The 24,413-nt window shown below is 36.6% G+C and overlaps 2 protein-coding genes across 13 annotated transcripts in view; one reads left to right on the forward strand and one right to left on the reverse strand.

Annotated features, from left to right (window-relative positions):
* Positions 1–1,075, reverse strand: part of LOC143029871 (transmembrane protein 184C) — a 53,222-nt gene extending 52,147 nt beyond the window's left edge. Inside the window, exon 1 of the mRNA XM_076193030.1 lies at positions 1,024–1,075. The gene's annotated coding sequence lies outside the window, so the exon portion shown is untranslated. The remainder of the gene's footprint in view (positions 1–1,023) is intronic.
* The window catches only part of LOC143029865 (uncharacterized), a 137,608-nt gene that overhangs the window by 9,872 nt on the left and 103,323 nt on the right, over positions 1–24,413 (forward strand). For 4 of the 12 annotated variants that reach the window (XM_076192988.1, XM_076192991.1, XM_076192995.1 and 1 more), the window contains exons 1-3: positions 11,698–11,855; positions 16,157–16,198; positions 24,126–24,197. In XM_076192988.1, coding sequence (XP_076049103.1) covers positions 11,757–11,855; positions 16,157–16,198; positions 24,126–24,197 — 213 coding nt within the window. In that variant the 5' untranslated portion in view covers positions 11,698–11,756. Of the gene's footprint in view, positions 1–1,724; positions 1,912–4,616; positions 4,674–10,350; positions 10,566–11,690; positions 11,856–16,156; positions 16,199–24,125; positions 24,198–24,413 lie in introns of those variants that run through there. The other 8 variants (XM_076192989.1, XM_076192992.1, XM_076192999.1 and 5 more) reach the window with 7 other exon arrangements.

Consider the following 24,413-nt stretch of genomic DNA (forward strand, 5'->3'; position numbering starts at 1 on the left):
AAAGTTATGCTCAAATGATAACATACAAACCATAGATGAGTATAACAGTTTGCACTACGAGCTTTATCTTATCTGTGAAACTCTTTGAATCGATAAAATATTTTCAAAGAGACCGGTAGATAAAGACAATAGAGAGGGACTTGTGGAATCCCACAGGTGTCGGTTTTGTTATCTGTTATGCTCCTTGTATACGTAAATGACATGATGGATGGTATAAGCTACTCCATCATATTAAGACAACAGCGCAGGACTCGCAGTAATGAATTTAAACTGGACAAATTTAGATTTAAGAAGGAAATAGGGAAGAGTTGGTTTACCAATAGAGTGGTCAACGAATGGAATAGACTTACTAACCTTGTAGTGAACGCTGAAACTATTGGTTGTTTTAAGAAAAGGTTTAAAAAACTTTATAGATGGGGTTGGCAGGTGGTAATGGACATTTAGCTGCCTAGTGCAGGCCTTGTGGTCTCTTGCAGTCTCCTTCATTCTTGTATCCTTAACCCGTTTGCAGATAGTGCAAAGATCACAAGAAGAATAAAACATGTAGGAGTCTGCAAAGTGTTGCAAATTCTTCGACAAAATACATGCTTGGAGATAATTGTGGAAATTTTGTCTTTAAGCCAAAAAGTGAAACTACTAGGAATGGATCAGAACTCAAGATCATGGTGAACCTTTCTATGGAAAGTAAATCATTGACAAAAACAAAATAAGAAAGACCTGGTATAGTTTTGGTCACATATGCTATATCACCAGATACACCAACAAAACCATGGGTGAAACATGCAAACTACTCACTAAGAACATTTTCCTTACATGGACGAGGAAATGATGTCAAAAGCCATAGATTGCCTGATACACCCAAAATTGAAATATGCAGCGGAGGTATGGTCTTCGCACAAAGTAAAGGATATCAACAAAATCGAGATAATACACAGACCTTTTGACTTGTGGGGTTTCCTGCATATTTGGGTGGGGGTGCTGATGCTGAACGTGATAAGAATTCCTAATATTGTTAACACTTACGGAAACAGTAACACAGGAATGTTGTTACACCACTGATGATCCATCAGATACTAACTGACTGATCATCAGTCAAGGCCAGCATTGGACATCATGTACGGGTCATGCAGTACACACACGGGCAAGTGGCGCCAAGTTGCAATATAACAAATTAAGGGCATATGTTTGCAGTAAAGAATATTTTCGAAACCCATTAGTTTGCACCGAACTGCAAATTAACTTTCAGTTCTATTCTGACAATCAATATATATGAACAATGGCTGAAAATACAATTATTTCAGTTTGAATGTTTGGGAGGATACTGATTTTTTTAGAGAAAATACACAGACTGAAAAATATTGAAATAAAGAGAAAGGTGAATTGATAGATGTGACGAGGTAATGAAAAACTAAAAAGAACACATGTCCATAACAGGTACATCAACTCTTGGAATAGTATAGATAATGTAACCCAAGTTAAAACTATAAGTGATTTCAAAACAAGGTGTGGTAACTGGAGTACAGGAAACAGGTAAAACACACACGCATATACGCACGCACATTTCAATTTCGGTACTTCTTTCTTTGCCCAGCCTCTCCCAACGCCCTTTTCACCGACTCGTGCCAAAGCGGCGGTTGGTAATTGGCATCGTCTCACACTCGCACTCAGTTTCGGTCGGGAGGCCGCAAGGTTCTCGATTCTCGTTGTCTTCCCCTTCGCCTAACACTTGCTGCCAACGACAGACGCGTTTATTTACATCAAAATAAGACACACCCACCTATTCCTGGAGAAACACATAGCATCTATATTCAGACATTTTTACATTCACGATCCTATTCCTCTGTCATCTTTTCCTGCTTCCAAAACGACTCGACACATTAGAAGGCCAGCCAAAATCACCAATTAACATTGGTAAATAGAAATTTGATAATTGTTCGGTTATAATCAGGCATCGGAATATACGTATCAGTTACTCAATTATTTGTTTTGAATATCAAACTGCATGATTAAAAAACAAGTGTTCGAAGAGGCATATCTCTTGAGGAAATATAGGAGCTTGGTGATTTGTGAAATAAAATATATACGATGGAATCTTATCTTGTTTTCCATATTTTTGCTTCCATTTTCTATTTGCTCAAGTGAGGATTTTGTTAATCTTATGTTTACGTTTATATGCATATGCATGGTTCGAACTAGTATCCTGGAGGCGTTAATTTTTTTTCCGCCGCCCCATGTGTTCACAGGCGTTGAGGTCAGGCATAGCTCCTGGCCACTCAGTATTAGAAAAAAACAACAACATATATATATATATATATATATATATATATATATATATATATATATATATATATATGTGTGTGTGTGTGTGTGTGATTTTGTTTACGAACAGAAGAATCTCAATTGCCAGTGCTCTTATACTTAGGGTCGGTCGTGCAGAAACTGCTCTGTAATACAGAGGTCTTTTTTCTGGGTTCCGTAAGAATGGAATAACTTGGATGGTCAACACATTGTTTCGAAAATATTTGCCGTCCTATGATGGTCCCTGATTTTTTTATGGTTCACATTAGCCTTTTCGCTGTGAACTCTCAAGAAGACGCCAACGCACCGAACTGTCTTTAATTTCTCTCGAGTCTTGAGTTGTTGAGATTTTAGTGAAGAGGCCAACTTTTTACGTTCTGAAAGTTGGGACGCCAAGGCTCGTAAAAATAATAGTAATAATGATAATAACAACAACAACAACAATAATGATAACAATAACGATAATAATAACAATAATGATATTGATAATAATAATAATAATAATAATAATAATAATAATAATAATAATAATAATAAAAACAATGATAATGATAATATTATTAATGAAAATAAAAATAATCTGAAGATGCCAGAAAAGGAAAATCATCAGAGCTTCACTTGCACAAAAACTCACAAAACCATATTCAATTCTCGATGCTATTTTATATCAGATGGCGTAACCGAGAGCGTGCAGATGTCGCAATCGCTAAGGTGTGGGTACAAATTCCGCACTTCTCTCCAATTCGTAATGGTGACTGTCACCTGCCCCCGCAGCACAAGCATTTAGAGAAAAGGTCACGGCTTCGGCCGCAGATACACGTTGGCTCTTCGAACACGTTCCTTGTCATTTTGAGGCCCTCAAAGACTTGAGATTGTTCCCGGAGAATCCATGGCGACTCTGAACGTCAAAGCCACGATGCGGCTCGTCTGCCATTTCTTCATGGAATCACTTGACCCCGGCATTACAGATTCTGCAACAGAAAGAGAAAGGATCAGTAGATCATCATAAAATTTGGCATTTTGAAAAGCCCTCCCGCTTAATGCCCGCCATTGTACAGTGGCGACACAGTCGAATTAAGTAGGAGGGGGGGGGGGGTTGCTAAGGTGCTGGACACCCTATATACATATGCATGCACGCACACACATACATACATGCATACATATATATATATATATATATATGTGTGTGTGTGTGTGTGTGTGTGTGTGTGTAAATATTGACTGGATATGGTAATGATGAGGTGGTAATGAAACTTTAAAGCTAGAGCATAGAATTTCACTCTTCTCCAGTTAGCACTCCACTGGAGAAGGCTCAAGAGGTCGAAACGTCTGGTTCTAAATAAAACTCCATACTCTAGCCTTCTCATTGCCCCCCTCATCTTCACACACACACACACACACACACACACACACACACACACACACACACACACACACACACACACACACACACACACACACACACACACACACACACACGTATATATATATATATATATAAATATATATTTATATATATTATATATATATATGTGTGTGTGTATGTATATATATATATGTATGTATATATGCACACACACACACACACACACACACACACACACACATATATATATACATATATATATATATATATATATATATATATATATATATATATATATATACATATATGCTGAGACATTCTGACAGGTTGACGTAAGCGGAGTAGGAAACACAGGAGTCTTAGTCTTGAGTTTATTCCTGACTAGTTTCGCAGGTATTCCTTTGAAAAAGCATATTTGCGAAACTAGTCAGGAATAAACTCGAGACTAAGACTCCTGTGTTTCCTACTCCGCTTACGTCATATATGTACATGTATGTATATATATATGTATATATGTGTATATATGTTTATATATATGTATATATATATACATACACATACACAATACATAAAGGCATACATACCTACGTATATACCTATAAATACATACAGATACACACACTTGAGGGTCCCCTTTGTGTGTGTGTGTGTGCGCGCGCGCGTGTGTGCACGAAAAACATTAACATCTGTAGAGTACACTTTTACAAACATGCCTTCATTTGAGCAACATTGTCGAGGTGGGAACCAGCACGTGCGCGTTAGTTTGCTTACCTCACTTGTTCTGAATGGAACGACGACTTCGTGCCGAGCACGCGCGAACAGCAAGCACTCGTTAAGTGACGAAAGAATTCCCATTGTTTATACCTGTACCTTCAACATTATATATACCATTTCAGTATCAAATAAGTAAACCTATATAAACACGTGTAACCAAAAATTAACCCAATTCAAGGTTCGGCGCGTGAAATATTGATTGGACACAGATAACATGGCCTACTATGCTTCAAAGGTAAGAATTCTCTTTGTTTACTCTCATTTATAAACTTCTTGGTCGATTTACAGCATATACCTTTCGCAGGTATATGTAGACCTTGTGTTTGATAATATAACCTTAACGTCTCCTGTCAGCCAAAGGTTGAAAACAATCCAGTGTATAACAGCTTACATTCTAGTGAAAGTTACCTTCAAGAACGTTCTTCACTGCATGACGCAATACCTTCATGCACATGAACACCCGAACACACGCCCTCGCAAGCGAGTAACCTACGATTTCGTTTGCAGAGCTGGGTGCGTTCCTTTGTGCGTTCCTATGTGCGTTCCGCTTTAGTTTGGCCGCGGTTAGCGTTCCCAAACTATTAAAGCTTAAGAGACAGGTTCATACCGAAATAAAAGTCCGGTAGGCCACATACTATACCAAAGAAAAAATTCGTAGGCCACATACTATACCGGCACCTATATTGCTTTAATAGTTTGGGAGCGCTAACCGCGGCCAAACTAAAGAGGAACGCACCGAGGAACGCGCCCAGCTCTGTTTGTTTGATTAATAAGCTTACCCTTGATATCATACAAGTTCTTAAAAAACAACCAAACTAGTTCCCAGCTTGGCAAATAAACCACATAAGGAGAGATTAAAAACACTGGGTCTGTCAACTTTGAAAGATCGAAGAGGAAGAAGTGCTATGAATACAGTATTCAGGTCAATAAACGGGATAAATTACATTGACAGAAAAGATCTCTGGGTTAAGGATGGGAAGGTTTTAAGAGGTCATGAGAACAAATTAAGGAATACTACATATTTAAAAGATGTGAACAAATATAGTTTTCTTTATGGGTGCATATATTCTTTAAAGGAAAACAAGCTGGAACAATATATTAATCTAAATATAATTGGAATTAAAGGATATAGACTAAATTGAAAATATACGTGAATTTGAGGCCAGGTTTGGTATATTTCAATTAAGAAGCACACACGCACTCATTGATATATACACACGTCTCGACGGTGCAGTGGTACCTCTCTCGACCGCTCAAGCGATCCGAGTTCTAGTCTTGCCCAGAGCTGAAAATAAAGATTCAGTATCACTGCACTGGGAGCCGGCACACTAAATCTGGTGGGCAACTACACTATATGTGTGTGTAATGCCACATGAAGAATCGTTACCCCAGACTTCGACAGAGTGACAATTCGCCATGTGGGCTATCCTAGGGTGACAGTCATGTGGGCTGTTTACAATTCTTCGGTTGTATAAGTTTATGACAATAAGCATAACCCTCATTCAACCTAACCTAATCTTCATTCCACTGTTGATATTTGGTGTACTGGGGTGACAATTCTTCATGTGGGATATCATGGGGTGACGATTCTTCATGTGGGCGTTCTGGGGTGACAATTCTTCATGTTGGATCTCATTGGGTAACAATTCTTCATGTGGGCGTTGTGGGGTGACAAGTCTTCATGTGGGATCTCATTGGGTAACGATTCTTCACGTGGGCGTTCTGGGGTGACCATTCTTCATGTGACCCGTCCACAGTATTATTCATAGATTGGGTCGTATATGATTTCTCCTTATCGATCACGAGTCAAGCACGCGATCCAAGAACGTGGTGAATCGCACGCAGTTTGAATTCGATTCCCTTTTCCCAGAGTGGTCTTCGATCACGTGTTGGACTCGTGATCGAAAGCTATTTCCCTCCCCGGAAGAGAGCCCAGAATTTATGTATGACCGATCTATGGGTAAGGCTGTGACCTTAAACGCACCCAACTCCCCGCCCACGAGAGTTGGAGTAATGACTCGCAGCACAGTGATACTGAAATTACTTCAGCCCTGGACGGGATTTGAACCCAGAACACCGTAGTGGCGGCCAGGAACTTTACCAAGTGATTCCATCGGGTCGTATGCATATGTGTGTTTACCTAGTTGTATTTTATGGGAAGGGGAGCTATGCTCGTGGAGTCCCGTCTTCATATCTCATTTTATCTAAACTATTTTTAAATTCATGTATTGTTTTTGCACACACTACTTTCTCATCTAACTTGTTCCAACTGTCTATTACTCTGTGAGGAAAGCTGTTCTTTTTCACATCTCTTCTATAGCTGTCTTTCTTGATTTTCTTTCCATGTCCTCTTGTATTTCTATCATCCCATTTTATTAGATCCTCTCTATCAATAATTTCTATGCCTTTCATGATTCTGTAAATAGGTATCAAATCTACTCTCTCTCTTCTTTGCTCTAGTGTCTGTAGTTCAAGTTTTGCTAGTCTCTCTTCATATGATAGTTTTGAGAGTGTTGATGCCAATTTTGTAATTGTTCTTTGTATTCTTTCAAGTTTTTTTTATACATTTTTTTGCACTTGGTGACCACATCGTTGCAGCATATTCTAATCTTGGTCTTATCAGAGTGATTAGTATTTTCTTTACCATTTCTTCATCCAGGTATGTAAATGCCGCCTTGATTGTTCTTATTAAATTATAAGTTTCACCAAAAATCGTATTTATATGTTTCTCGGGTGACATATTATTCATAACAATGACTCCCAGGTCCTTCTCATTTTCAACTTTTTTTATTCTTTCTTCTCCCAATTTATATAATCCTGTTATTATTTTTTCAAATTCCATTATACTACACTTTTTTGTATTGAACTCCATCTCCCACTTCTTACTCCATTCCCATACTTTATTTAGATCACTCTGTAGTGATTCACAATCTTCTTCCGTGTTCACTTTTTTTTTAATAGTTTTGCATCATCTGCAAAGAAGCTCATATAGCTTTCAATTCCTTCATCCATATCATTAATATATATAGCAAACATTATTGGGGCCAAAACTGTTCCTTGTGGAACACCACATATTACTTCATCCCAATTTGAGTGTTTGTCTCTTATTACTACTCTCATTTTTCTTTCTTGCAAAAAGTCTTCCATCCATTTAAGCAGTTTGCCCTGTATTCCTCCTTCGGTTTCTAATTTCTTAAGCAACTTATGTGGTACTTTGTTAAAAGCTTTTTTTTAGGTCTAGAAATGCACAATCAGCCCATCCATCTCTTTCTTGTATTATATCTATTAGCCTTGAATAGAAACATATTAAATTGGTGACGCATGATCATCCTTGTCTGAATCCAAATTGCCTTGGATTTAGCACGTTGTTGTTGTTTTTTCTAAATATTTCACCGATCTACTTTTGACAATTCTTTCACAAATTTTTGCTGTTGTACTTGTTAGAGAGACTGGTCTATAGTTGGTAGGGTCTTCTTTATTTCCTCCTTTATATATAGGTACTATATTTGCTCTTTTCCAATCTTCTGGAACTTTTCCTTCTTTCAAGGAACTGTTTATTATGCTATGTATTTTGTCTGCCAGTTCATTCCTGCATTCTTTCAAAATCCAGTTTGCTATTTCATCTGGTCCATGCGATTTTCTGACATCAAGATTACTCAAGTGTTTCATTATTTCATTCTTTGTTACTCCTATTTCTTTCATAGGGGGGACTTTCTCTTCCCATTCTATCTCTTCAGGTTGTATGTTCTCCCTTGTAAACACTGATTTAAAATGTTTGTTCATAATTTCCGCCATTCCTATTTCCTCTGTGTATTCCACTCCCTCTTGTCTTAATTTCTCCATATCTTGTTTGTTTTTCAGTTTGTTGTTTACAAATATGTAAAATAGTTTTGGTTGATCTTTACATTTTTCTATGACATCTTTTTCATATTTTTTCTTTTTTCTCTCTGCACACTTGTACATATTCATTTCTATAATAAGTATATCTTTTCCATTTTCAGGTCTTTTGTCTTTCTTCAATTTGGTCCAAGCTTTATCTCTTTTGTCTTTGAACTCCCTACAACTTTTGTTGTACCAGCACTTTACATATTCTTTTTCTTGTTTTTGTCTTGGGACATACTTTTCCACTCCTTTTTTTTTATATAAATTTTTATCAAAATATTCCATTTCTCTTCCACTGTTGTTTCTTCTTTGTTTATTCCTTCCCAGTTTTCATTTTGAAAGAATTCTCTTATTTTATCAAAGTTTGTTTTTTCATACATCATTCTTCCTTTTCTATATTGTTCATTTCTTTTCATGTATTTCTCCTCATTTAGTTCCAGTTCAATCAATATGTGGTCACTTTTACTTATTGGTGTTTTATATTCAATCTTTTCCACTATTCCAGGTTCAGATGTGAATATTAGGTCTAGTCTCGATGGTTCTTCTACATTTCTATACCTAGTGTTCTCTTGTATCCACTGTGTCATTGTATGGTCAATAATCATCTCGAGTAGAACATTTCCCCATGAGCCGTCTCCACCTTTTACTCTCATCTCTTCCCAGCAGACTTTTATGTTCACTCTCTTCCCATGAGGTTGTTTTTGGAGGCACATAATTTATCACAAACTTTCTGCTCTTCTTATCTCTGTCTTCCACTTCGATCATAATCATCTCTACTGTATTCTTTCCATATGTGACACACCTCACGTTTATATCCTTCTTAGTCAGGAACATAACTCCACCCCCTTGTTTTGTCTCTCTGTTTCTAATCCAATAATTATATGCATCATGTCCTACACTGTTGGGTGGTAGTGGACCTTTTAATTTCGTTTCTACAATTCCCATTATGTCCGGTTCTTTTTCCTTCAGATAATCATTCAGTTCATTCAATCCTGTTATTAATACATCTATATTTGTGTAGGATACTCTTAACTGTCTGTCATTTCCATTGTATTCTCTGTTTCTTTTTTGTTTCTCTCTGTTATGGTCCATTTCCTCAATTTCATATTCACTACTCTCCAGTAGAGTTCTTGTTTTCCTGACTCCGTTCTGGTCTCGTTTTTTTTTTTTTTTTTTTGGGGGGGGGGCTTCTTTCCTTTTCATTTTTTCTTCCTCTCCTCTTTTTATCCATACCTTTTTATATTGTTCACTTGCTGCTAGCTTCCCTGTTTTTGCTAGGATATTCTCTGCTGTTGTTTGTGATCTGAATTTAATCTTAATTGGTCTGGTCTTATCTGTACTATACTTTCTGAGTCTAAACTTCTCTTCAATTTGTTTCATTATTTCAGGTTCATCTTCCTGAACCAATTCTAGTAATCTGCTTACTTTTTCATTTTCCTCATTGATTCTTGTGGTTCTATCTGGGTTATGTTTCTCTTCCATTCCTGATATAATTATACATTTCTTTTTATCTGCTAAGTCTCTTACAATATTCTCCTTCTGTCTCATCACTTTGATAACTGAGTCTTCAGTATATTCTTTCATTTGCTGTTTAATTATATCAGTAAATGCAACTTTACTGTTTTCTTGGATTTTTCTACACCCCTGTGCTTCTTTTGCTATGGCCTCCTTATTGTCTCTATTGTTCCTTTTTAATTCTTTATTCTCCTCTTTTACTTCTTTTAACTGTCTTTTTAGTTCTTCTATTTCATTAGTTAAGTTTTTGTTCGCCTTCTCTAGTTCTTCCAATCTTTCAACCCTTTGCGCAATTTTTGACATTCTACCGAACCTAATCTCCCAATGTTCGGTCATTTGTTCAAGTTTTTCCTCTAGTCTTGCCAGTCGGGGGAGGTTGGTATCCGCCGCCCCCCCTCATTAAATCCATGGAAATTATTATCCTCACCTTCTATTGTGCTGCTCTTATCTATGTTTCTAATCTTTACATTTTTGTTAGTCCCTTCATCGTCACTAAATTGCTCTGGCCCGCGCTTGTTTACATGGCGTCTGCCTGCCTGGACCAAGTCCTCTCCTTCCTCATTTCCTTCCATTTCCCTCAGTAATCCCTCCCCTTCTCCTTTTTCCTCACTTTCCCACTACACCACGAGCAATCCCCCTCCCTACAAATACAATAGGTACTTCCTTTGCGTTGAGATCCACGAAAATTTCACTTTTTCTTCAGGACGTCAATCCTCGCCGTCTGTCCGACGTAAGTGTGTGTGTGTGTGTGTGTATTTGCCTAGTTGTATTTTGCGGGAAGGGGAGCTATGCTCGTGGTGTCCCGCCTTTCTTTATCGCAGTGTCTAGTTTGCTTTTAAACTCATGAATGGTTTTGCGCATACTATTTCATTGTCCAGTTTGTTCGAAGTGTCCACTTGTCTATGTGGAAAACTGTATGTGTGTGTGTGTGTGTTTACCTAGTTGCATTTTACGGGAAGGGGAGCTATGCTCGTGTGTCCCGTCTTCATATCTTGTTTTATCTAGACTAATTCGTGTATCATTTTTGCACACACCACATTCTCATCTAACTTGTTCCAAACATCTATTACCCTGTGGGGAAAGCTGTTCTTTTTCAGGTCTCTTCTGTAACTGTCTTTCATGATTTTCTTTCCATGTCCTCTTGTATCTCTACTATCCCATATTATTAGATCCTCTCTATCAATAGTTTCTATGCCTTTCATGATTCTATAAATATTTATGGAGTCTCCTCTTTCTTCTTTGCCCAAATGTCTGAGTTGAGTGTGTGTGTGTGTGTGCAGTGTCCTCCTTTTTGGAAATTTGGAAATGGCCACCCTAATTACTCATGAACATAAATCTATTTAAGTGGCTTTTATGTTCATTTTGATTTTACTGTATAGTAACTTTCTTTTCACACCTTTGTAGTAAAACATAATATATAACTATACAAGAAAGCAAAGGAAATGAGTTTAAATGAGATCACGATAAGATAAAATCCGAGATAGTGACGTCATCATCTATTTACATCATCGTATTTCTTCATGTAAGGAAGGTAATCAATCGGTTTTTTTAATTAAATAAATATAACATTTACTAAGTCCAGAAATATTGTGTCTTATTTAATAGTTTAGATAGATATAAGAGAAACTGTTTACATGTTGATTGCCTGTGTCCGATATGTTTACAAAGGCATCTGTAGAGTTTTAGAAGTTGTGATGATTATGGATATAGATGTTTTATTTTGGTTTTGGATAATGAAATAACTATAATTAAAATAATATATGCACATAAAAATCGCAATCTTAAAATATATATTGCACTTAGGGTAATGTCAGTATCATTGACAATAACATGAAGACATAGTAACGAATTCCGACAATAGTTACAGGTGGCTCAAACACTGAAGTAATGTCAGAAATTGTTCTTTAATATAACGCAAAAAATGTTTAAGAAATTGAGGGACAAAATAACAGAGGAAGTACAGCATACTTCGTTACGTCTCCCTGCATCAGTTCAACAGTCTGTTCAGCAATTAACACAGGTCAGAAATGTAGGAACGTAGAAATATGTCAACAACCCTTTAGTGAATATCCCTTCTCAAGATAACCTGTTTCTGACAAGAAACTAAAAACGGAACGAAAAAAAAGAAAGAAAGAATAATAAAACATGCCCTTATAGAGATGTTGATCATGTTTTTCCTATTAACCTTGTGCAGGCACTATATTGATGTATATTTAATAGCTAATTGAAATGATTGGGTGCATAGGGTCAAAGCTGTAAACACATTTCATTTTGTAATAATTTAGCACCAATCATAGAAGTCACAGGTATATTAGGAAATGTATTGGGTATATTTTATCATGGAACTATTGAGTCATTTAAGTATAAATACCTAGAAAACCCATTTTACAGCAAACAAAATCACAAAACAAAGAAGTAAGATAATTTAAATTTGTATAATAATTATTGGACATCATTAGACAGTTCAGTGTATTAAAGTAATATAAGTAATATACTCACAGTGAGAAAGGTAAATAGTATTTAAAGAGTTTTGGTTGGTAATCAGATTTAATCATTTATCTTTATGGGTTTATACACTATGGGTTTATATACTTTTTCCAAGAAATTGATTTTTGTTAAAAATTACTCCAAAGACATGTTTTCCAATAGTATTATTACTGAGTATAATGAATCTGAAATTTGTTTCTATTAGAAATCACTTGTTTCTTATTTTACTCCTTCCTGTACCCTATCAATGTGACGACCATTTTGGGAAATTGGTGTTTTTGGGGGGGGGGATAAGCAGAACAAGTGAGTTTTATACAAAACAAATGTCAGGTTTATTAGGATTGATAAGAAAATTATATCTAAAAGTATGTTTTTATCCTATCCTAATCTAACCGCATATAACCCAAATATTTATATATTAATTATCTCATTGCCATGCAGTCCTCTCATGAAGTATATAGATTTTATGTGTATATGTATGTGTTCTGCATGTTTAGTCAACTGTGCATGTATATACATGACTCAGAGCTTGGATGATTGTGAATTTTCTTTGCAAGCCACTAAAAATATTCTAGGTCCCATACAGTCTTCTAAATATCTATGTAATATATGCATATGTAAATGTTCTGTATTTACCTTATTTACCTAATTGTAGTATACAGGAAATGAGAAATGCTCATTGGGTTGCATCACCTATTCTCTAATTTTATTATCATACCTAGTTTCAAATTCATATACAGTTTCAACTTAAGCTATATCCTTGACTTCCAATTATCATATTTAGATTTTTATTCATTTGTTGTTTGAGCTTGGGCTATATCACTTTCTAAGCTATTTCACATATGCATCAGTATGGAAAATTGTATTTCTTCTGCGTGTTAGTCAGGTGCACATATGTTTATATTGGTGATCCAGATATTAGCTGAGGGATCAGTGTCAGTTACCTGCTTGTAGTGATTCTGCATCTGCCCATTTTTAAAATCCATCTATATATGTTGCTATGGCTGTTCAATGTGTACATGGATGGGGTGGTGTGGAAGGTAAATACAAGGGTAATGGGCAGGGGATTTGAGATGGTTAAAGAAAAATAGAGAATAGTGGAAGGTGAGCTTTTTCATGTTTGCTGATGACACTGTTTGTGGCAGGGTGAGGGAGGGATGATTAAGGTAGTTTGAAGGAGCTTGGGAAGGTATGTGATAGGAGAAAGTTGGAGAAAGTTGAATTAAAAAGCAAACCAATATTTGGATAGCAATTTTATTTTGAGAATGAATTGACATGAAATATGAAAAAAACTATAATGAAGGGCCCAGCAAAAAAAAAAAAATGAATTTGATAAAAAACAAAAAAAAAAGAAGGAAAAAGTAATATTCTGAAAAATGTAGCTAACAAAGTAATTGGGTAGGAAACCTGTACATATGTGTACATTTTGCTTCATGTGTAGAATGTATTGTTTATCAACCTTGACTGTGAGAGGACCACGTGGAACTTAGAAAAGTTTTTAGTGTCATGCTAGGAAATTTTGCAGTTTTCTTAAAAATTAATATGTACTGTAACATTTATTGATTTTTTTTTTTTTTTTTTTTTTTTTTTTTGGAAGAAGCAATATGTTATGTATGATGGAAAATAATTTGAACTCCAGGATGTTTGTCAAAAGTTACCTATTATTTTTTATTTATAACAAATTGGGGAATTTAGGATAACACATGGTGCTAGTGAATTGCAGAACTTGAACTAGGGAGGAAAAGGTAAAGTGTGCAGATGTACAGTTGTTAATGAAAAAAAAAACAGGGAAAGAAAGATAAAATATTCCATAGAATTGCTGGATATGGAGATGGTTAGGAAGTAATTATGGCAGTGGGGGGAGATAGGAAAATGACTGATGGGAGAAGGAAATGATAGGGCTGTAGAAAAAGATGAGATACAAAAGAGCATTGAAAGTGATGAAAACTGGAGAGTTATCTGGGTTGAATGGGTGTCCTGTAAAGTGTTTGACAAAGAGAGGAACTGAGATAGTTGATTGGCTAATAAGATTGTTTAATATGTGCATAAGAAGGGAAATATGTTAGAGGACTTGAGGAGTGCTTGTATAGTTGCACTTTACAAATGTGTGGAGAAAAAATATGAATACAGTTATTTTAGAGGGATCAGTCTGTTGAATGAGTTAGAAAGGCATATGGAAACATGTTGATTGAGAGGATTAGGAGGGAAATAGCGCAGAGGGAGTAATTGAGGAGTGACAGTTTTGGTTTAAGAAAGGAAGAAGAAGCACGGATAAATTTTTTGCAGGAAGGCAAAAGGTAAGGATATTTTTTTGGCTTTTATAGATCTAGGGGAAGTTTATGAGAGGGTTGACAGGAATGCATTGTGAAAGGTGTTGCATATGTATGGGTTAAGAAATAAATTGTTAAGTGCAGTTAAATGTTTTTATGTGAGTATTAGAACTTGTGTTGGGGTTGGAAATTGAGTGAGTGGTTTAAAGTGAGGGTGAGGCTTCACCAGGGTTGTGTAATATCATCATGATTATTCAATGTGTACATGGATGAGGTGGTTTGGGAGATAAATGTAAGGGTGATGGGCAGGGTATTGGAGATGGTTAATGAGAGTAAAGGGAAGTGGGAGGTCAGCCAGTTTTGTTATTTGCTAATGACCTTGCAGTTGTAGTTGGGCCAGAGAAGGTCTAAGGCAGTTAATGATGGAGTTGAGAAGGGTATGTGTGGGGAGAAATTTTAAAGTAGATATGGATAAAAGTAAGATGATGAGGTGAACAAGGGGTGAGGGTGGTAGTGAGTTGACAGTAAGTTTTACACCAAAAAAGCTAGTTTTAAGTGTTTAGGGTTATATCATATAAGCACAATAAAAATTACAGTTCCAGCAGTATACTACTCAAACTACAGTAACCTACACTCAGCACCCCACAATACATCCATACACAAATATATACACACTCAGTTCACAAAGAAAACACTCCACAACAAACCTCCAAATTTTTGTACTTTACCAGGCTTCCCCAGACATCAAACCAAATGAAAAATCACTCCCAAAATAAGGAAGAACCACACTGGCATAATTGTTGTAAGGTCACCACCAAGTGTTAAAACAATATCAATATAGAATTGACTAGAGCACAGACTCCAACTGCCCAAGATGCAACTGTTACACAAAAAACACTAGGCATATCATTATACACTAAATGACTTATGCTGTTCATACAACTGCACAGAATCTTTTTGTAATGGCTTGTGGGTTGAAATGGTGGCTATGGGGGCAACAGATTAATTGATACACACATGTATTGTGTGTTTGGGTAGTCTTTGAGTACGTGCTTGTCACTACTTATCATGTTGAGGAAACAGGTTTTTAGCCCTGTGCAGCACAGTAAGTTGTTCCTAATCAAAATGAATGACATATGAAGAGAGTGAATTAAATGTATTACACATTTCTTTTAATGCACTGTGTGTCAGTTTTGATCCTTATGATTATTAATTGACAGAATAAAGAGAGCTATCTTCTGCTATCCTTGTCCCCATTTATTACTTACGACTCTTGCTATGGTTTTCTTGAACCATTTTTATTGCAGTTTTATGCAGCCTTCTAGTTTTAATGTTCCATTAGATATTGAAATTGCAGTTATTAATAAAGAGCTAATGCTTTAGTGTTTTAAATGTCTGATATTAAAGCATGAGTAGATTTGGACTGTCAAAAGAGCAAGATTGCCATAACTTTGTTTTGTATGTTTATGTATGAGCATTTTTCCTCTGTAAACTCAGGTTTGCCACCAAGATTTTGTTGTTTAGGAGTACTGATGATGCTAACCATTGCATCTGTGCCTTGCAGACCCCAACGGACAAATGGCTGGAGTCTGTTAGGGTGGGCCAAGTAAGCGCACCTCCTTATGTCCTACCGCATTAAACATCCATACTGTTGCTGCTAATGCACACTGCTTCTCTTTGCACTTAGCGACTTCAATGTACTTAACCTTTTCTCTTCTTTAATGCATCACTTCTTTAAATCATAACTTCATGTAACTCAGTCTTTCCCTACTAATATGATTAATTAGCACCATTGATAAATTCTTCTTCAAGATATGTGTAGAATCAGACTCCATGCTATATGGTCACGTAAAATGGAATCTTAATGTACAAGATACCATACTAGAGAACAGTGAAAATACTCTTTATTGTTCAGTACTCTTTGGATCAATGAATTGTAATAGTTAAAAAATTATATAATAATGATATAACAATTGTAGCCACAGATTTTGCTGAATGAAAAGCCCACTCACAGTTGTCTGTGTTGTGATTCACCATAGTCTGGGATCACCTGTTGGACTCGTGATCAACAGCTATTACCCTCCTGGTTAGAACTCAGAGCTCATGTATGGCCTAGTCTATGGGTAATGCTGTGACCTTCACACATGCACCTCCCAACTCCTTGGTCACCAGAGTCAGGGTGCTGGCTCACTGTGGAGTGATGCCGAAATTTTCCGCTCTGGGTGGGACTCAAATTCAGATTTCTGAATTAGTGGTCCAGCACTGTACCACTACACCATCGAGTCTTGGGGCTGTTTCTATGTCACTGGTTGAATATAACTGAAGGAGAACAGTTGCTGGTTGTCTGATTTTCATGTATGCAATGGTGTGAGAAATACAGTTAACCTCTTCAATATAAATCAGATTCTCACATGCAGCATTGGATGCCAGATATATGATGATGCATCACGCTACAAAGTCCTATATAAGGGGCACCATCCTAGCCTTCTGATGGAAGGAGTTTGTGATGTTAAACCATATCATATCATCCTATCATCATCACACTACTTGCATTATAAAATATAAAGTCACTGCTGACTTGTTCTCTTTCACTCTGAGTAATAATAAACACAGAAAACATGATCAAGTCAGTTCACAGGATTCAGGGGTCACTCAGCTATCAGCTACAACTACAAAATAAATGTAATCAGGACTCCAATGCCAGCATCCTCATATACTTACTTGTGCCTCATGATGCCTACGTAGGCATCATCATATGGAAGAGGTTAAAGTTGATAGAGAGAAATCTTGGGTCCAGTGTGGAGACAGTGTTAGTCCCTCAGATCTGTACCTCGTGGTGGAACTGGGAAGGTTGACAGGTTATGAAAATGGGCAGCTCCACTGTTCATCTTGAAGGACCATCACAAAGAGGTACCCATCATTGGTCCCTCAAAACTTACATGAATTACCAAGATGTTTGCAAATGTACTTGGAAGCCTTACTTTTGTAAAGTGTATGTCACTTATGTACAACCCTGCAATACAGATCTTTAAAGAGTAATTGATTAGGGGTGTAACTATATCTATATCTAAATATCTGGGTCTTCCTAAAGTTATATTTCTTTAACCTAATTCTTATCAAACCAAGTAAATACATATAAACAAAGCATATTACACTAATTCATTTCACATCATTGTATGGTTATGAATTTATATAGTAAATATTATCAAACTTAACATATGTTATCATAAAAATTACCACAAATTATCACATAAACAATGTATTAAACACACAACACCTAAGTGCTGAATACTATATTCAGCACAGTTCTGTGCTGAATATTCTGTATATGTACTATTTTCTATTGTAGGTAAATGCACATTACAAAGTAAGCATATAATGCTGGTCTCTGCATAACACTAGCATGTGTAATAAAACTTATATGTTAGTCATAGTGAAGTACATATATACATGTACCAAAAGGCCCTTTCCTTCATATCTTCCTTTTAAGGGGATCGTCCATCAGAAAATCACGAAAAAAAAAAAATGAAATTCTGAAAATATTTCCTCTAAAAGTGTTGCTCATAAGCTATCTCGTGGCTGAATATGGAAGCTGTATCTTGATTTTTACTATCTAAAAAAAATATAATACAGTACCCCCCCCCCCCCTACTGTGGTTGGGTCGTGTGCACTGCGTACTGCATATTACGTTTTCTGTTGTTACATATATTTGCTAACAAAAGAAGCTGTGTATTTTGCACAATATTTATTCTTTTGTATGATAGATAATAGCATACGATATGGCAACAGGGACCTGACTGCATACTGTACAGCATGAATCGTCCATCAGAAAATCACGAAAAAAAACGAAATTCTGAAAATATTTCCTCTAAAAGTGTTGCTCATTAGCTATCTCGTGACCCAGTATAGATGTTGTATCTTGATTTTTACTATTTAAAAAAAATATAATACAGTAACCCCCCCCCCTGAGTCAAGAAGCCGTTCCTGGCGAAGATTCCTACTGAGAAGCGAAAACCATCCTTGCAATATATCAAGACCTCACCTCTACAGAGCTTTTAGAGAAATGCCTCAAGGGAAGGACACAAGACCAAAATGAAAGCTTCCATGCAAAGATTTGGGCTTTGAGTTCAAAGAGGAAGTTTGCATCAGTAGCTAGAGTTCAATTCTGTGCTCAAGTTGCAGTTCTGAACCACATCTGTGGTTATGATCTTGCATATATGCCATCAGCAAGAGGGACAACAACCAGTGATGCCATAAAACAGCTTAGGATGGCAGATAAAGATCGTCTGTCGCCAAAGATGCATCACACCAAGAAAAAGAAAATTGCATGCTTGGAACCTGAACAATATAACCCTGGTGGATACTAACTGGATTCATCATATAAACCTGTAATTAATCAAAAGCTGGCAACAAAGAGTAGGGTGGTGCCTATGATACCCTTTCAACACCATAACATCCTAAGTAATGAAAGGGGAACAGTAACCATGAACAAAAAAAAACTATGACGTTCATTCCTGAAAAACTTGATTTTTGCACATTTAACTTGATTCATATCCAAAACGCCTTCACTGATTTTCAACTGCAAATCCTTTTCAGATTCAGCATAATTGGGAGAACATTTGGAGGCAGATTTATGTCCTGTCAAGGACTAGTAGGATTTTTTCATATATACATTTTTTTTTTTCTTTTCTTTCTTTTTTCATCAACTTTGGATTTTTTTTCTCATAACAGACTGATCAGAACATCATAATTCTGCCTCCATTTCTTCATCTATCTTAGCCCATTATAAAGACAAAAAATAATCAATATCCAGTCAAAGGTCTATCCTCTGAATCAATTTCAAAATTTTAAAAAATTACCCCTCGAAAAAAAAAAAAAAAAAAATCACAATAAAAAAAGTATAAGCATAAATGACTTGAAAACTCGGTGGTATCTTCTCTGAGACAAGACAGTTACTAGGAAAAAATCTCAGCCACTTTCACCCCAAACTAAAAAAGTTCGATTTTCTAATGGACGATCCCATTAAGGTGGATGGCCAAGGAAAAGCATGTACTTTCCCTTTACCCATCCCACACCTATTCAGAACTCATTTGTTGTCCCTTTTATCTTGGCTCCTTATGGATATAGGTTCATTCTGGTCCTTCACCTACTGTTCAGGCCAGAGGCAATGCAGCAAGACACAGCATTTCCATAGCAGTGGCCAAGAGCTGAAGCTGGTTTATATCCACCACACATTGCATGGTGACCATCCCCACTCATCCAATTAAGAATTTACAAAGCAGACAAGAAGTCTCTTTGAGCTGCATCAATTTCTTGTCCTTATACAGCCACTCTCCACTCAGTCCTATCTCTTCCTCTTCCTTCACTGTCTGATATTCTTCTTTTATTTACCAAATTGTAGTATACAGGAAAGGAGCAACGCTCATTGGATCCTGTCTCCTGTTCTCTAATATTTTATCATACCTAGCCTCAAATTCACTTACAGTTCCAACCTAATCTATATCCATGATTTCTAATTATCATACATAAGTTTGAACTCGTTTATTGTTTGAGCTTGGGCTATCACTTCCAAAGCTATTCCAAGTATTTATGCATCTCTATGAAAGACTTTATTTCTTCACGTCCTTTAGACATGTGGTCTTTTTTGATTTGCTCCTATGACCTCTTAAAGCCCTCCCATCTTTAATTAGATCTCTTCCATCAATGCAATCTATCCTCTTTAGTGATTTGAATACTGTAATTATATCACCTCTTTCTCTTCGATCTTTCAAAATTGGCAGACCCAGTATTTTTATTCTTTCTTCATATGGTTTATCTGTCAGGCTGGGGACCAGTTTGGTTGCTGCCCTTTGTATTCTCTTGATCTTTCTTATATGAGTATCTTTCACTTTATATGGGGACCATACTACTGATGCATATTCCAGTCTTGTATGTATTAGGGTTACTATTAGTTTTTTCATCATCCCTTGATCCACTTAGTGAAACACCACTTTAGTCTTCTGCAGTAGGCCGCATGTCTCTCCCACAGCTCCTTTCACACTGTCCATCTACCTCACTCGCAGACTTCCCTTCAAGTTTACCCCATCCACTTTTGCTTTCCACTTACCAGATCATCTTTTGGTGGAAGGAAAGTTAAGAGTGAAGGATAGGTGGAGGAAGAGGAAAAGGCCAGAAGGTGGACAAGTGCTTAGAGTAAACCGTTTAAATGAGAAGGAAAATGAGCATGAGAACATGGAGAAGCTGAGAGAGGTGTGGGAGGTGGTGAAGGATAGAGTAGAGGTAGGAGTGGAGGAAGAATAGGGATGTTTTGAGGAAGGAGTGACAAGATGTGCAAAGATCATATGTGGAACAAGGAGGCTGGGAGGGAATAGAAGAAAAGGTAATGAGTTATGGGATGATGAAGTGAAGAAGGTAGAAGAGAAGTGAGCATTCAGGGATTGGTTGCAAGGTAGAACAAGAGAAACATTTAGAGGTTAAAAGATAAAGGAGGCAAAAGAGGAGGGCAGATGTAAAATGGGGAGGAATATGACAGCAAATTGTTAAAGTAATGAAAAAATGTTTTGGAAGGAAGTTGAGAGAGGAAGGGGAGATGTGTCAAGTAGAGAAGAAAAGGTAAAATGTGTAGGTGGACAGATGTTGACAGAAGAAGAAATGGTAAGGGAAAGGTGGGCAGAGTATTTTAGAGAGCTGTTGAATGTGGAGGAGGATAGGGAGGGGTTGGTAGTAGCAGTGGGAGATGCTAAGAAAATAACGGTGATGGGAAAGAAAAATGGAGGTGAAGTAAGAAAAGATGAGATGGAAGTTGTTTTGAAAATGATTGAGAGTAGGAAAGGCACCTAGGTTAGATGGATGTCATGCAGAGTGTCTGAAGAAGGAAGGTACAGTGAGCAGAGGTGGGTGCGATTTGAAAAAATTGAAGTCCTATTAGCGATTACCAATTCGCCAACTCATCAAGTCCGATTCAATTATCGGGTTTGGGTGCCAAAAATCTAAGTCCGATTAGCGATTATCCGATTCAACAAGGCTACTCCTTTTGCATATGCTAAATTCTGTAAAAAAGTCAGTATTTAGAAACAAAATTGCAAAACACAAAATAATTCTAAGTTGAATGTACAAATAAATGCTAACTAGCAACAAGCAAGTGCATACAAATAAGGGGCCAGTGCACATGAATACATGATAAAACTTGTATGAAATGGCTAATTCACGAGCTTTAAGTTTGATTTATCATTACTTTATGAAACCAACAGTCAAGATATGAATACATATCAGAACAAAATAGAAATACAAAATGGAAATATCGTTAGTGCAACTTACTGCTGTTGCACTATCAACATAGTAAAATGTTTCACAGAAAGTTTTATGGTGCTTAAGTGTGGAGTATTTGTCATTCTTGAGCTGATAATTGTAAGACTGTACGGTGGAGTCCTGCAAGAAATGTTACTCATCCATACTGTGTATGGCAGTGTGCAGGGGACAGGGATGAATCTTCATCTGGAAGGATTTAAGATGAAAAGGAAATGAGTAATGGGTGGTATTGGGTACATACCTTGGCTGGCTACCTTCCCAGTAATGGGGAAGAAGCCCTTGGTATATAGATAGATTGATAGTTCAGCAGATTGCAGGCTGATCTAATAGAGGTGCTTAAGTGGATAAAAGGCTTTAACAAGGGTGATGCAAACTAGGTCATCATATTAAGATAACAGGGCAGGACTCGCAGTAATGGATTTAAAGTGGACAAATTTAGATTCAAGAAGGAAATAGGCAAGAATTGGTTTACAAATAGGGTGGTCAACGAATGGAATAGACTTAGTAACCATGTAGTGAGTGCTGAAACTATCAGTTGTTTTAAGAAATGGTCAGACAACTTTATGGATGGGGATGACAGGTGGTAATGGACATGGAACTGCCTAGTGTAGGCCTTATGGTCTCTTGCAGTCTCCTCATTTTCAGATGGAGGTACATTCTTGAAGGGCTGGCACTTTGTTTGGACCACACTCAAGAAGTCTCATTGTTAATTTATGTTTTTCTTTTGCTTTTTCACATTAGAGTTGACAACTGGCAGTTGTTCCTCTGTCTTCCTACCAGTCAATGACATGGAAATAAGTTTTCACCAATACAACTTGGACAATCGTCCATTTCTTACCAGAGAATCTGGGAATGCTTGAGGACTGTTGTTTGTTGTTGTGGTACAGCCTTTCATCAGTGGAATATGAGGCAACAATAATGATAGTAGTTATTATTGTTATTATCATTGTTGTTATTGTAAATGTGCACTGATGGCATAATCAGAAACATGTTGGTCTCACATTCTCATAACCTCTTCAATATGTGTCAAATTCTCTTGTGCATCATCGGATGCCTAATGCATGACGCATCATACTACTCGTGTTATGAAATATAAAGTTCACAGAATTTGGGGATCACTTGGTCTACAGCTACAAAATAAATATAATCAAGACACTGATGCTGGCATCCTCATGTACCCACTCGTGCCTCATGATGCCTATGTAGGCCTCATCGCATGGAAGAGGTTAATTGTTGGTTCCAATCCTGCACTCCCCTCCGATACCCAGCAGTGACTGTTACCTGCCCCAGCAGTCCAGGTGTAAAGGGGAAAGGGGACATGGGCTCTTCTAGTTCTTGTGTTTTTGTTGTTGTCGTCGTAGTTCCTCTTCTTCTTCTTCCATGGTGTTTTAGTCATTCATTACTTCTTATTGGTTGATAGTAGCTGATTGCAATGGTGCTAGTAAAGTATTTTTACAGTGTAAGTCAGGAAATAGTTAAAATGATAATGTAAGTCATAATAGATGGTATCGATTTGATATAATTACAAGTTCTTTGGTGGTGGTGCTATAAAGGGTTTTGGTGGTGGTTATTTATTGATATTATTATTGTTTTGAATGTACATGCTTTATGTAAGCAGGTTTTGTTTATGTTTTCTTCTCGTATAATTTGTGTCATGTGCTCTTGGAGCCCATGACTTCTCAAAAGTTACTTGCTTATAGAAAAGATTGCAAAATATCCATATTGGCTTGGTAGTATTTGTACCAGAAATAAAGTGCATTTAGCTACAGGAAGTTTTCTTGGTATTTGCATGACCACTTGAATCTTTTGATAGGCTTTCTTGGCAAAATGAGTCTATCAGAAGAAACACCTTGTGAAGATGGAGCTTTTATTAATACATTTCACTTGATAAAGCTCTAACAAGTAAAATGTTGTACTAATAAAATTTCCTTCATCACATGGTGTTTCTTTTGATAGACTTGTTGGCCACTGCCATTTGCATACACATAAGATAAGTCTGCCTTCATAGCTTTGTATTTGCTTCAAAGTGAAATTTCATTAAGTGATTGTCATATCTTCTTGTTAAAGATACTGTGCTATTTGAATGACAATACTGTCTTTAGGTAATTGTATAAGGTACTTAGTTGTGATTTTGTGTTGGTAATATATGTATATATTTCTTTATGAAAATGAGACATATATCCAGTCAGTTTGCATAGATATACATCTTGATTTGTGTTTTGCAGTTGGCACCATTTGGTGGAACAAATGATGCTGAACAGAAGAAGGATGGGAAGTCCGAGCAACTCAAAGATGAAGTAAGTTGACAAAAGAAGGAAGAAAAATTAGATTAGCTAAAAGTGACTTAGAATATATGTTGGAAGGAAAGAGGAGTGGTTATAGAGGTAGGAAGATTAGGTAATGTAGATAAGGGAGTAGAAGTGATGTTAATTTTGTAAAAAGTGAAAGTAATGAAAAATATTTAGCCTCTGGTATGATGATCACAAACATCACCAAATAGATAACAAACAGGA

This window comes from Oratosquilla oratoria, chromosome 11, assembly GCF_046742065.1.
Source record: "Oratosquilla oratoria isolate Oo_2021 chromosome 11, ASM4674206v1, whole genome shotgun sequence".
In the NCBI taxonomy this organism is placed as follows: domain Eukaryota; kingdom Metazoa; phylum Arthropoda; class Malacostraca; order Stomatopoda; family Squillidae; genus Oratosquilla; species Oratosquilla oratoria.